Genomic DNA, 14,253 nt, shown 5'->3' on the forward strand with positions numbered 1-14,253 from the left:
AAAAATATCACCAGCATTGTTCCTAGTTTCCAAGGAGAAGCAGCTCTGTGCCCGAACCGCTTCGCGAGGTGTTTGAAAGGGAAGGTGCGGGGGAGCCAGCGGTTTTACATGACTAATCACATTAAGAATAAAAAAAGACTGTGACAGAAAATCAGCACACTTCCGGTGATTGGCGGGAAGACAGACGGCTGAGTCGAGAGGAAAATAGGTGAAAATTGCTGTCGCCATGGAAGCCCTCTAGTAGACGGATGCTCAAACAGAATACCTCTGTGCACTCGACGTCAAGCGGTGAATTAAATTTGAACGAAGGAGAGGAGAAGAAAGAAAGAAAAAGCACTCACCTACTTCAGAGCCTCTCTTACTTCGTACTTTGTCGTCAGTTCCCTCATCGAGTTAAGCGTGGAAGTTGAAAGGAACATCCGGCCCGGCTCTTCTACCCGCCTGCTCTCCCTTTCACTCTTCATCAGATTGTGAGAGGATTCACGCCGACCTCTGTGAGCCGAGTGACTGTCAAGTCTTTATGATGCGACCCCAGCAGTCAGACACAACTGTGAGCATAGCACACACACACACACACACACACACACACACACACACACACACACACACACACACACACACATCCTCCTCTTCTTTAATCCATCCATATAAATCCAAACCAGACAACTCTGCTCCATCTGTTTTCATTATGATTCCTCGACTCATTTTTGATCTATTTCATTCATCTTATCAAATGCTATCCTGTGAAAACATGCATCACATTGTTTTTTCCATGTGAAAATCAGCGTGACCTTGAAATGAATAAATATGTCGGACACACACGATAACTTGGATAATATTGCTTTGCAGTGCCGCATGCGGAGACCAATTTTCAGCGACAACTATTTGGCTCTGAGAGGTGGTGACTCCACAAGAGGGGGCTCTAAGGGTGAGTAGTTTAATATCTGCAGTCAACCGCAATCACTTCACTGCAAAGGTTTTATGTTGCTGCCAGAGGATAATGACTCACTTTCTAAAAGAGACCACACGATTCCAGCTTCTTGCTTCTAGACGGAGGTGTGTAGTCCCACGGTGCAGAACAAAGCGGTATGAAAACAGCTTTGTTCCAGCAGCCATCACTCAGGTGAACAAATCACAGCAACAGTGCACAGACGCTATAGAAGCAACGTCTGTGTACTTATTTATTTTATCTGGTGATTGACTGATTTGTAGCCTTGTGTACTTTTATCATGTTTGTCTGTGTTGATTGTAATGTGTGTCGAGACGGGTGCACAAATAAAAGGAACCTGAACCAAACACTAAACTGGTTGCTGTTTCACACTGTTAATTATATGAATTTGTACATTGTTACATACATTTTTTTCCATACCATTGAACTGTACATTTTTATGTCGGTTTGGTCAAGTTTATATTCCTTTAGCCTGCTACTTTGAGGAGTTGAACCTTTCAACCTCGTATCCATTCATTTGGCCTCACTATTTAAACTCTCACGTTACTTTATTTCACTCGCGCCCCATTAGTTTGAGCTATTTATCCATTTATCCGTAACGTTTTATCCATTACTTTTAACTATTTCAATTGTTTATCCTTTACTGTTAGCTCACTATTTCAACCATATTATTAATTTTTTTTAAATGAAATAGTCTTCTCTTGTATTAACCGATGCAACACTTTTCTACTCCACCCTGTATCGTCTGCAGAAGTGCCCCTGGTTGGCAGGAATCCTTTTACATTTTGGTTCATTATATGTCGCTAATCATAGTTCCACTTATGACAAAGAAAACCTAAGCTAATGCACAAATAAACAGCCGATCATATACATGTTTAAAATGTCTGCTTTCATTTTGTTTTTTTTGTCTTTACATCAAAGCTGCTCTAGTTTCTTTAAGTCACATTCTTCACCGTATGGCTCTTTTCTTTCAGACAGACAGACAGAAACCGCATTGACCTGGTAGACCGGTTTCTAGACTCAAGAAGATGCATTCACAGCCCTTCTTCTAAAAACCGTCTGACAGAGTCAGAGAGGGTTTATGCTCTTCCCTCAAACTGAAAAGGCAGGAAGGAGAAACGAGGGAGCGGGACAGACAGACGGAGACAGCTTACGTACATGTGAGCTACAGAGATGATTGAGAATACATGTGCAGGAGATAAAGAGGGAGAATTTAGAGAAGGTGGGAAAGAAATAGGGGCAAAGAAATGTCAAATGAAACAAAATTGACAAAAATAACTTTCAGAAACAATTAGAGGAGCTTACTTGAAGCATTTTTTTTTTAAGTGTATTCATAATTCATATACATATTGACAGGTCTCTAATACAGCATGGTTTTGATAGTGTCACTGTCTTCTTCTCAGCTTGACTTTTTTAATCTTTTTTTTTTTACAAGAATAACAATAAAAAATGATAAAGACAACACCATGTACGACTCACTTTTAAATTTTATGGCAATGCTTCTTTTGAATGGATTTTGCATCTCCCAATGGAATCGCTGCCGTGTCGCCTCGAGAGTGAAAGCGTTCAGAAGTACTCGGTAAGGCTTACTCCCCCATTGGCCGATCACAGCCGTTCATACGACACCTTCTCCAAAGTTTCCAGTTCCCCCCCCCCAAAAAAAATGTTTTTCCATCACTGTACGGCGGCGTGCCAGTCATAAAGGAACTTCCCGCGTAGAACGAGCGCACGTGTGCACCCGGTACACGGTGGAAACGCGTCCGTGTCCTCCCGTTCATCTTCCTGCCGTCAGCACAGTCAAAGGTGGCAGACACGCATTAGTCCATAGTGTTATCCCCTCCTCGGTCCCTCTCTTTACACATAACGAACATTTGTACTTGAAAAATAAGATTGTGTCCATCGGATTTTTTCGTGAATACTATCTGTACCGTAAAAACCCCAGTGATGAAAAATAAGAACACTTTTCAAAAAGGACCAAAAATGGAATCAAAGACCCAGATATCGGCATTTTTTTTCAGTTTCTTTCTCTCTGTCTCTCTCTCTCTCTCTCTCGCACACACACACACACACACACACACACACACACACACACACACATTTCACACTCATACACATGACTTTTGAAAGGCAACAGATGTCCGTTCTCCAAGGCAATAATGTCTTTGTGGCAAACTCGACCCTGACATTCCAGACATCGCTCTGGCTCCTCCCTCTCCAGGAATGAAAAAATAAATCCAAATCATGTGTTGACAGAATATAAAGTGAGATACATCCATTTCATTTTCATGAGTAAATACTGACGAGGATACAAAATAATAATAATAATAATAATGAGGACTAAAAATAATAATTGTGGTCATCGTAATATAAGATACAATACTACTTGTGAGAGGGTATAAAATTCTCTCCGTTTCTTTTCTGGGTTTGACGCCCAACTTGCTCCTAAAACGCCTCTGCAAAGCAACCAAAAGAACACTTAAAACGGATAATGATTATACAGATGATGAGAAACACCAGTTTAACACTTTGAAGGTGTCTGAGGAAAATCAAAGTAAGCCTAGAGAGGAAGTTTGTTTCTTTTGTTCTCTACAAAAAAAGTTCCTTTAGTTCCACCATCCGTCTTGACGTCTCATTTTTCATCTTTTACTTGTAGCTCCATTCCGCTCTGTTGCATGTTCATGTTTGTTTTTTTTTCCTTCTTTTTAGTCAAGAGCAACAATTCTCTTAGAGGAAAAAAAAGAAAAAAGAAAAAAAAAAGGTTTCTTTTCTCCATTGTCTTACATGTAAATAACGCCCGTTGAGAAATTGTACATTCCCTTTTGTTGTTCTCCGTCACGGATGCCAGTCCTGTCCTTTCACATTTCGGGCTGCTTCACAAACAAGTCCCACTCCTCAGTCTTCTATTGACCAAACGAACCTTGGAAAGGGAACAAATAGAGGTTAGTATGATCAACAAGGACCCGCGCATTTTGATACGAAGAATGCTTTCTGCTTTCACAATAGCACCATTTCTTTAATGGGGAGGACCTCTTTTAAAAGTCTCTTGAAGTGCACCGTTAGGCCGACAATCACCGGTTATTATTACCACACAGTCCTTTACTGATTATCTGAAGCACCGGCATTTAAATGTGTAAGTTGAAGCATAAAACATGAATCTTTCATTTTTAATCCACTGATTTAAAAGGAAAATAATATATTTGCACAAAATGTGATGAAGTAAGGGAGAAAAGTCGCTCAATCCTGAGCAAACCATTAGCAATCTGCTGTGATCTTACAAGAAGAGAAGGAGAAGGGGAGATATACGTGTCTTTAGTTTCCATGAGGACAGGCTGATTGGAAGTGAGGGGGAGAGAGTGAGAGCGAGTGACAGGCAGCAGCACGAAGGTGAGGTGAGGAGGAGTGGGAGAGCGGGAGGATTTTTTATTTTTTTTTGTAAGAACCAGCCAACAAAGAGTAGAGTAGGTATTGCATTGCCGTGTGAAATTAAATTGTCTGAATAGAAAAGGTATAAACAGCCCTGAGGCAATAAATTGGAGCCCATTCACTGAAGGTCCATTAATGAGAAACCAGTCTCCAGACAAACGATGTTTCCCGGGTGAAAATGTATTTGTGGTGATTGAACGCGCCGGGCGGTTTTACACTAGAGCCGGCTGCAGAACAGCATTACATTACACGTTAACACCCATTTAGGGAAGCTGCGTTTTCCAGTCTATATGATTCTATCTGGATTAAGATTGGGCAAACGTAGAAATTCCTCTTCTGACGATATTGTTTTTAAGAAACATGACGATGTAGAGAGAGAGAGACTTAGGCTGGATATAAATACACACACACAAAGTGGCCATAATGTATAGGAAGTGAGCGCAGAGATCAATAAATTAGATCACTCATGTAGTAGGAACTGCCCTTTATATTCTGTTGCCCCGATGATTGAGGGTGGATTGCTCACTGTGATGGGGGTTTATGGCTCGGTTGCTATTTGTGGATGGAGTCACTGGCAGACTTGCGTATTCTGTTTGACACAAAGTGAGCGATGCGACACTGTGTTCTAGTCTCTGTAATCATCTCAGGCAAGAAGTCATTATGTAATGAAAAAAATATGTAATTATATCCAAAATATTCAGCTTCAATCCACATTTGTTGGCGTTTAGCCTTTTCAAAAGCGACATTTTCACTGCTGTCCACAACGGTTTAATCTCCTGCACGCACCACAATAATAGGGTGGCCGAGCAGCAATCTAACAGCACCAGAAATTACAATTATAAAACTAAATCTGAAATGTGCCAGCATGTTGTCAATTTATTTATTATTTAAGAGAAAAAGAGAGACTGAATATAGTGCAAAAGCAGGCGTTGCTTAAGAGTGAGGACCATTATCGTGACCAACCGATGTTGTGTTGAATGATGAGCTCGTCATATCGCCCATGACTCATATGGATACACGCGAGGTCACGCGAGCATTTCCATTCCATTTTTTGAAAGCAAGAAATAGAAATAATAATAATAAAGGCTCCAATGACTCAATGATCTTTGGCTCAGCATTGTCGTTAGCTGACATTTTAATGTTTTGTGGTGTAAATGTCTTCCCTTTCACTGCATTTTCTGTTGGCTTTGCTGAAGTTTATCGTCGCACTTTGATTTTGCCTGCCCTCTTATTCGCTCTGAGAGCGAGACAACTGGACACACAGACACACCCTGGGCCGGATGTCCCGTCTGATCAGCCCCATTAGTCAATATTTGGCACCAGAGCTTCCTTTTTCCTATGTTAAATAAACACAGGTACATTTAGACCTTAAATTAACCTAGACCGACATAGGTAACCGGTCCAAATTATTCTTGGTGGTTAATTGTTTACATCCCTAATTCACACTATGACACATGCTGTAGACACATAGGTACACAAACACACACAGCCAAGTCTAAACTTACAGCTCCCAGACTCCGGTGTCTCCTCTTCTTCTGCGTTTCTCTCAGCCTCTCTCTGACTGCTCCACGTACACTGACTTGGCTGGCCGGATGCTCTGGGTAAACTGAGTGGAGGGGAGAGAGAGAGAGAGAGAGAGAGAGAGAGAGACAGAAATAAAACTGTCAGGGTTCGATGAAGAGACGTGCGAGTGTGTGGTGAGGATCTAGAATGGCAAAGGAAAATGAGAGTGAATCACACAAAACGAAGACCAACCTCTCCTTCTTTACCTTGTGCTTCGGACACCGCACTGAGAAGTTATCTTCGTTCAGAGAGCAATCTGGAAGAGCGACAGGGAGTTTTAGTACAATACAGAAACCACCAGGCAAAGCTCTTACATTAAAAAGGACAATATGTGTTTTAAACAGGCACAAACCCTTATTGGGAAACTGCATTTAACGTCAACTCTCTTTCTAGAGTGCGTCTGTATTTATTGCATCCACTCACCTGCTTCGATGGCGCACATGTAGTGGTAGCGGAGTGTACAGCCTTTGCTGTAGCAGCCCAGGGTGGAGCCAACCATCTCACAGTATGAGCAGCACTGAGCAGAGACAGAAAGAAACAGTAACAATCAACATCAGAAATAAGTTACAAGGCTGAAAATTCCCAAAACAAAAACTGAATAGATAAAGAAGACACTTACTGTTTCTCTGGCGCCATCTAGTGCCTCCTGCAGGCCATACAGTCTCCCATTGACAAGATACACCCCACTGGTCCACACTATGCATCCTTCATGGACCCACAGCTCCTCGGGGTCCATGGGCATCTGAGGCAGCTGGGCGAGTTGTGCCAAGGGTCCCAGGGAGTCCAAAGCGGGCGGAGGGGGCTGGAAGGGCAGGGACGCCTTACTGTTGGAGGGCACCATTCTGGGGGAATCCTCGCTGGATTTGTGCCTCCTCTTAAAGCGGGGGTGTGAGGTCAGCTTTCTGTGTTGAGGTCGTTGCTGAGCCTCGTCTGTCGGCAGCTGCTGCTGCAGCTGCTGCAGCTGCTGCTGCTGGATTTGCGGCTGTTGCTGCTGCTTGTCTGCATCAAGGTCTGGCTCTCTCTTAAGCTTCGGGATTGGCCGGATGTCTAGATTCATGTCCCAGGTCAGAGACGTTGTTTTACTGGTGTAGGAGGAGAAGGACGAAGAGGACGAGGACGAGGAAGAGGAGGAGGCGGTGTTACTGAACTTGCCAGTCATGTGCATCATCATTTCCTCTCCACCAGCTGTCGGGGCAGTTCTGACTCTAGTGGGGAGAGGCACTGCGTTTGAATCCAGGCTGATGGCATAGTCACTCTCAGTCGGGGGCTTGGTAAACTGAGCATCTCGTGTTTGCGTGTCTTGGTTGGTGCTCAAAGCATTTGAGCTCACGTCTGAGTTTTGTCCCGTTTTGTTTGTGCCCGTGGCCGCTTGACATTGTCGGACCTGGGGCTGGTTCTTGGGGAGCTTTGCAGCATATTCGGCTGGATAGAAAGGTCCGTAGAGATCTCCAAGGTGTTTGTAATTTGCCCATTTCTGACACAGGCAGCAGAGCAGGCGGCCGGAGTGCTTGGTCTCTGTAATCACGGGGCCTGAAACTATATAGCCAGATGAAGGAAGTGCTTTTCCCGACTCAAGTGTCGTCTCCGCCTCGTCTGTGTCCCTTTTCTCCGATTCTCTGTCTCTCCGAGATAACTGGGAGGAAGGAGCCGAGGTCAGGGGAGAATCGCTCCCGCCCACTCTCCCTCCGACTGCACTACGCTCTCCTTTCATCTTCTCCTCCTCAGCATTTACAATGGAGCACACTGCCCCAATCTCTGGTATTTTGTTCTCCACGTGTATGTGCGGAAAAAACGGGCCCTTTCTAATTGGGTCCGCGAACACTCTATTGGTGCCAGGACTCCCTCCTCCCCCTAAAGGTGTATCTGGGTCAACTTTGGCCACTGACGGTGCCGTCGGCCCTGCTCCTCTCCTTCTCCTCCTCTGTCGTCCTCTGGCCTCTAGTGACTCAGCCTCAACTTTTCCACCTCTGCGTCTCCTTCGCACTGGTTTGACCTCGATCTCTGGCTGCAGGTCCTCATTCTCAACATCCACTTTCACTATCTGGGTTAAAATGGGTGGGGTCAGTGGGGGAGTGTTTTTATTGTCGGTCAGCAGCGGCGCTTCAGGGGGTGGTGTGCTGCACGCAGTCTGCACCGGCGGTGGGGATGTGTCATCAGCTGTAGTTGGCTCGGGTGGGGCTGAGGGAGCACCCTCAGTTGTGTCCTGAGCCTGTGCTTGGGGCTGACCAGGCCCCTGTGTCTGGCCTTGGCTCTGGGCCCTTTTTTGTTTATTCACACTCCCTACGGGCCTCCCCTTCTTCTTGCCAGATGGGAAATAGCCTTTAGGCACGGAGCTGTCTTGTAGCTTGGAATCTTGTGGCGACAGGCTGCCAGAGGACATCGGATGTTGCCTACTCAGCAAGTTTCCTTGAGAGTGGGGTGGGGTGGCTCCATAGTAGTCACTGCCCGGATAATCATCAAATCCCATGTCAGATTCTTGAAGTTTCTGTCGAAGGAGGTTAGCCGCAGAGTGCTCCCCTCTTCTTGTCTCAAGCTGCTGGTAAGTGTTGGTGAAATGCTGAATGTCTGACAGGGCAGATGAAGACGGAGGTGGGGAACCCTGGACTGGGCGAGGAAGAGGTGGCGGAGGGGGTAAAGGTCCGAGCAAAGCAAAATCCTCCTTGTCACCCGATGCCGACGAAACAGTGGATCCCAATCCAAAGTCAAAGTCTTGTTTTAGGGTTTGGGACGTCTGATGAGGATCACATGGGTAGGCAGACGGAGGTAAAGGCCCGGTCTCATCAACTCCTCTGAAGGAAATCATGTCGCTTAATGAAGGACTGTCATCCATGTAACTATCATCCCCTCCTGCAACCCGAGGGAAATGTGCCAAGTCTTGGTCCTGTGAATCATTAAACGGTGGTATTTCTGAGTGAGAGAAGCCTGGATAATGATTTGACTCATCATCAACATGGCCTGCTGGCTTTTTAATATTTGGTGTGATTTTCTGCACTATTGCCTCCAGTTTCAAACCTCGGCCTTTCCTGGGAGGCATAGCCCTGGCATTACCACTTGATGGAGATAGAGGTTGTGAATAGGTATTCTCTCCGGGCAGAGGGGAAGAGAGCCGGGGACATGGGATATCTGAACTGGATGAGTCATCTTCATTGTGATGGCTCGACTCAGACTGAGCCCCGGGGGAGTGATGTGAATTTGTGGCAGCTCTCTGCTGAGACGCGTCCTGGAGTTGCCTTTTGGCGGGAATAGGAGAGATGAAAGAACGAACTCTCCTTCGCAATATTAGCGGGTTTGTGTCTCCAGAACCCCCGGCTTTAGCCTGACGCTGCACCTGTGCGGAGTTCATGTCGGCAGAAGGCTTGACGGAGCCGGGTGGAGGAGGTGGGTAGGGATGTTTGGCTTCCTCTGCGGCTCCTCTGGGGACCTCAGGTTCGGCAGCATTTAGGCCGTGAGTCATTTGTGGTGGAACGGGGCCGTGTGAAGCTACAGGAGCAGAAGGAGGGGGGGGAGGAGGTTGTGTTCTGTAGAAGGAGTCTCCCTCCATCATTCTAGCGCCTTCTCTGCCAGAGTGTGTCGACTCCCACATTTTCAAATCGAAGAAAGCGCTTTGATGATGGAGGGAAGTTTTGGCTGCGTGCAGTTCTCCGGGCATGTCAGTTTGTGAGAGCATCCTCTGCCTCGGTTCTGTTTGGCTGACCTTATGTCTTCCCGGAGAAGAACCAGGGAGCATCATCATCTCCTTTGATGGCCTGTTCATTGCTTTTACCCAGTCATTCATGTCATGGGGGTGATGAGGGGGGCCACGAGGGTGGGGGTACATTTGAAGCTTATTTGTGGACTGTGCCTGGGGGGATAAATTGTGGTACGGATGGTGGGAGGGAAAATGGGGGTTACTGCGTGGCATCATGTGCCCTTCTCTTGCATCTCCAAATCGATAACCAGGAAAACCGCTGCCACTGCCCGTTGATAAATCAACGCCATGAAGATAGGACTGATGCCTTGAAGGTGGAGATAAAGGGTTCGTGCTCAAAAGATGAGGAGCCAGGGGGGTAATATCAACATTACCTCGCCTGTAGGGGTCAGTATTCATCACAACGGATGAATGAGCAGACTTGGAATGATACTCCATATCAGCATCGTTAGTGCAACCACTGCCGAGATGATCAGTCTGTAATGTGTCTAAGACAGCCTCTTTTGATGCCGTTTCCATTTTCACCACTTGTTTCTCTCCAATATCCTTTTTACTCAGCTCATTGGCTGCTGCGGGAAAGGAAAATGGCTGTTGAATCACAGAGGCTCCACTCACACTTTTGTCCCGCTCTCTCTCTCTGTCACTTTCCCGGTCCCTCTCTGGTGTGCTGCGTCGGTTTGGCGACACATCACAGATGACAGAGCGCCGCTCTGATGGGGCTAATATGGAGCCTGATGATTTTTGAGACTCAATTTGACCAATGCTGCCCGTTAGCGGCTCTGGCTCTTGCAAAAGGAGCTCCTGCACAGCGGAGGGTGGAGTGGACACATTTGATAAGGCTTTTCTCTGTGGTAGAGAATAGTCCGCTAAGTTTATATGTTTTGTTGGGGGTTGCTGGGACTCGGCCACCTGTGTTAAATGGCTCTGGGACACGCCCATGTCATTTTTCTCAGCATTTTGCATTATCTTGGTAATAGACACTTCAGACTTCACTGAGGACTGAGCATCTGTGGTAAAACTAGGCTCACTTCCATGCCTCTGGTTCGGATGTGGAGGCTTTCCAGTGCTAACCATTTGTCCAGAATGAGCCGACGCCTCAGTTATGCCGTACGGGTGTCTGGTTTGAAACGGCTGTTGAACTTGGAGATGGGCAGGAAAGGCCTGCTCCGGTCTGCCATAACGTCGATCTAAATTGTAACCTTGAAGAACCTCCTGTAAAAGGCTTGGAAATTGCTGCGAATTATCCTCATGACCTTTAGGTCCTGCTCCTTGCCCTCTCTTTACCAAAGCCTCTGCTACAGAACCAGCATCTTTTGGATGCACAGGGCCATAACCAGCTTGTGATTGTTGATACCCCAAGTATCTGGAATTTGATTCCATCACACCCGCCGGGCCAGCCCTCCCTCTGCTTTTCATCGACAAATCTGAGCCATATGTGGATTCTGGGTAGCCATATTTATGCGGTCCAGACTGGGGAGGATTTTGAGGCCGTCCAAAATTGGATTTTTGGTGAAGGGAGGAATATAAACTCAGATCTACACCTTCCTCTCCATTATGGCTGCTCGATTCTCTTAAGAGAGAGTGTTTCTCTTCTATGCAGTTGCCTTGGGGATGCTTGCTTTTTTCAGCGTGACTTCCCTCAGACCGAGCTGAAACAATCACACCGACACCACTGGCACTCTGGTGCTCCTCAGACGTGTGCTTTTCTCCCCTCTCATTATTGTGTAATCTGGATGCGGTGTGCAACCTGTTTTCTTTGTCCTGACAATTGACCTCTCCAACTCGCTGCATTTGGCTACGGCCTTTCTCCGTTTTGTCAACCGGGCCTTCACTTTCATTTTTGATGACCTCCTTTTTTATTTCTGTTGTCCTCCTATGGCCACCAACTCTGTGGTCACTGTATGCGAGACCAGGCTCTGAGACACAATTTGGCTGTGGAGGAGGAATACTGGAGGAGGTGGATGATGGAGAGGAGGAAACTGGAGGTGTTGAATGTGAAGTTGGGCCAGTCTCTGATGACTGACATCCAAAGGATGGAGATAACGTCGAAGAGGGAACGCGTGCTTTGTTTGCTTTAGTTTCGGAAACACTTGGTTCTTTTGACGATGAATGGGAGGCAACTGTTTTGACAGCTGATGCTTGCCCAGTCTGCGTTTGACTCTGAGAGGGAGGGTGATAGCCGGTTGGTTCAGATCCACTGCTTGCACCACTCATCTGCCTCACTCTCCCATGTTCCCCTTCAGAAAACTGCTCCTCACGGTCCACCTTGGTTCCCGATGAGCCTCCAACTGACATCAGTGAGGAGTCTTCATCGGCACCAGCGTCTAAGCTGGCTCCATCACCGATCCCTGGCGCACTTCCGTCTTTAACTGTGCTCGTGCTTGAGGCTGCACTCACATTTCGACTTCTTGGTTGTGATGGGGGCGCGCCATGCATTGCCTGTTGCATCTGCCCCACATCCTTCCCCTTCTTCTGCGAAAGCACTGAGTCGGTGAGGAGCATGTGCTGAACTGTGTTTGGTAAATTGGCTACTTGCGAGCTCAAGGCATTAAGACTATTCAGGCCAGCATCCTGCATTTTGTCAAGTGGAGAGCACGAATACATAGAGGGGCCTTCCTCTCGCGATCCGACTCCTGTGCCTAAACCCAATTTGTTTCGGCCTGTTGGAGGAAGACTGCTCCCTCCAACTGCACTCATGCTGTGAGCTTTATGACTGCCACTGCTACCACAACTACTGATGCTGCTATTTGAGTTGGGTGTTGGACTTAATTGTGGCATGGTCTGCAGTAATCTACCTTGACCATGGCTGCTACGGGGGTTTGACGAAGGAGGATGCGAAGGACCATGACCTGAGGGGTTTGCATGTACCTCTGAGACGCCCATCAAAGGGGACGGAGAGGAGCTACAACTGGGGGAATGCACTGCAGAGGCCGCTGGTGAGGGGTTGGATATCGGGCTAAAGTTTTGGTTGATTTGGGTTTGTTGAGCATTGGGATGCATTGGGGATTTGGCTATTTCTTGAGACGCTGCTTGAGGTATACTGGGATTGGAGGCTTGATGATGTTTAGCATATACAGAGCCTGGAGACGGGCCCTGGTGCTGCATCTTGAGAGAGTTGTCGTAGCCTACCCCTAAGTTGTGCTGCGAGTTGCGGTGCTGTAGTGTGGTTTGCTTGTGAAGCGAAAGTGTCTGCGGGGAATATCCAGGATAATTTGAAGCATGGTAACTCTGCTGTACATTCTCCATTGGCCCCACATTGTTAGCAGCAACTGAACTGGAGACTGAGTTTGAACTAGAGTTGACACTGGGAGAACTGTTGACTTTGGGATCGAACCCCGCGCTAGCAGCCCCGTCGAGATATCTCTGTGGAGGAGGGCTGTACATTCCTGATGACCCTGTGGATGCTCCACCCTGTGGGGAGTAGTGTGGGTACTGAGGGGTCATCCTGTGCCCAGAGTGTGGGTAGCTCCTATGCTGCTGTCCATGGTGGACAGTTGGGAAGGTTTGTCCAAGCTGCCGGTGCTGCATCGGAGAACCTGGCACTGACTGCATTGCAGCATTCTGACTCATATTGTACTGATGAGAAGGAGAGAACGCTCCAGCACCAGCAACAGCACCTCCAGTCGAACCAGCACTTGAGCCATAGTCTACTGGATATGGTGACATCAGGCCAGATGCTGGTGCAGTGCCAGATCCAGCATGCCGATACTGGTGAGGTATATGTCCATCAATATTAGGGTACCCAAACCCTGCCCCATAAGCCATGCCCCCTCGTCTGTGCCTGTCCTTTCCAGCCATCGAAAAATAATAATCCATAGCCTCCTTCCTGTAGGGGTTGTTAGTGTTGGCGCTGTGAATGTTACCCTGTGTTGGCGATGCCTCCACAGCACCTCTGTTTCTAGCACTGTACGCAAGCATGTGGCTGGCTTGACTGGGGTGGTGATGGCCTCTGTGCAGGCTCTGCTGTTGCATCCCCGCGTAATCATCCGTCATCCTTGGGGAAATCTGGGGATCTGCTGGCTGAGGGGGATACGGAGTTCCCCCTCCACCCCTCCCACTGAACCCCGGGGGAAGCGAAGGGGGAACCGGACTGTTAGAAAAATTCTGCATTGTTTTTCCAAGTTTGGATTGAAAATGGAAATAACCGTCAGTGTCTACACCAGGGAATGCTTCTGATCAGAAACTGGAAGGCTTACGGCAGTAACCATAAATGACAAAGAAAAGAGTCTATGGCCTGGCAGTAAAACAAGGAAATGCTTTGGAAAACCAAATAGTTCAAGCTGAGGAATATCTATGGCAGATGTTATAATCACTTTTTTTGTAGCAGAAAGTGGGTAGTGAGGTTGAACAGACAATGGTTTTATCAATATATGAAAAGGCCAAATGGTAAAAGTCTTACTTCTTCAATGTGACGATGGTATGGTTATTTTCACTTTTTTTTTTTTTGTTTAAAAAAAAAGTTCACTGTACAGCTGGGTCTTAAAAAAAATGGAACTTTCAAAAGAAAAAGAAATATATAGTGAAGCAGGTTTCTACTGCAGAAAAATACAAGACTAAAACTGTGCAGTCATTCCAATGAAGCTGAAGCAGTTTGGCACCGAGCAGGCAATGATATCACGTCTGACACACC

The 14,253-nt window shown here is 46.8% G+C and overlaps 1 protein-coding gene across 2 annotated transcripts; it reads right to left on the bottom strand.

Moving 5' to 3' along the window:
- Positions 1 to 2,279: 2,279 nt before the first annotated feature.
- Positions 2,280 to 13,927, bottom strand: tcf20 (transcription factor 20). 2 transcript variants are annotated; one of them, XM_079177601.1, is made up of 5 exons: positions 6,555 to 13,927; positions 6,359 to 6,452; positions 6,142 to 6,191; positions 5,878 to 5,978; positions 2,280 to 3,866 (listed from the first exon to the last, which is right to left on the bottom strand). In XM_079177601.1, the coding sequence occupies exons 1-4, from the start codon at positions 13,731 to 13,733 to the stop codon at positions 5,919 to 5,921; spliced, it is 7,383 nt and encodes a 2,460-aa protein (XP_079033727.1). In that variant the 5' UTR covers positions 13,734 to 13,927; the 3' UTR covers positions 2,280 to 3,866; positions 5,878 to 5,918. The 2 variants fall into 2 exon arrangements, with proteins under 2 accessions (XP_079033727.1, XP_079033726.1); XM_079177600.1 differs by having other exon boundaries at positions 6,128 to 6,191.
- Between the last annotated feature and the right edge of the window lie 326 nt (positions 13,928 to 14,253).

This window comes from Pholis gunnellus (assembly GCF_910591455.1).
Source record: "Pholis gunnellus genome assembly, chromosome: 17".
NCBI classification, from domain to species: domain Eukaryota; kingdom Metazoa; phylum Chordata; class Actinopteri; order Perciformes; family Pholidae; genus Pholis; species Pholis gunnellus.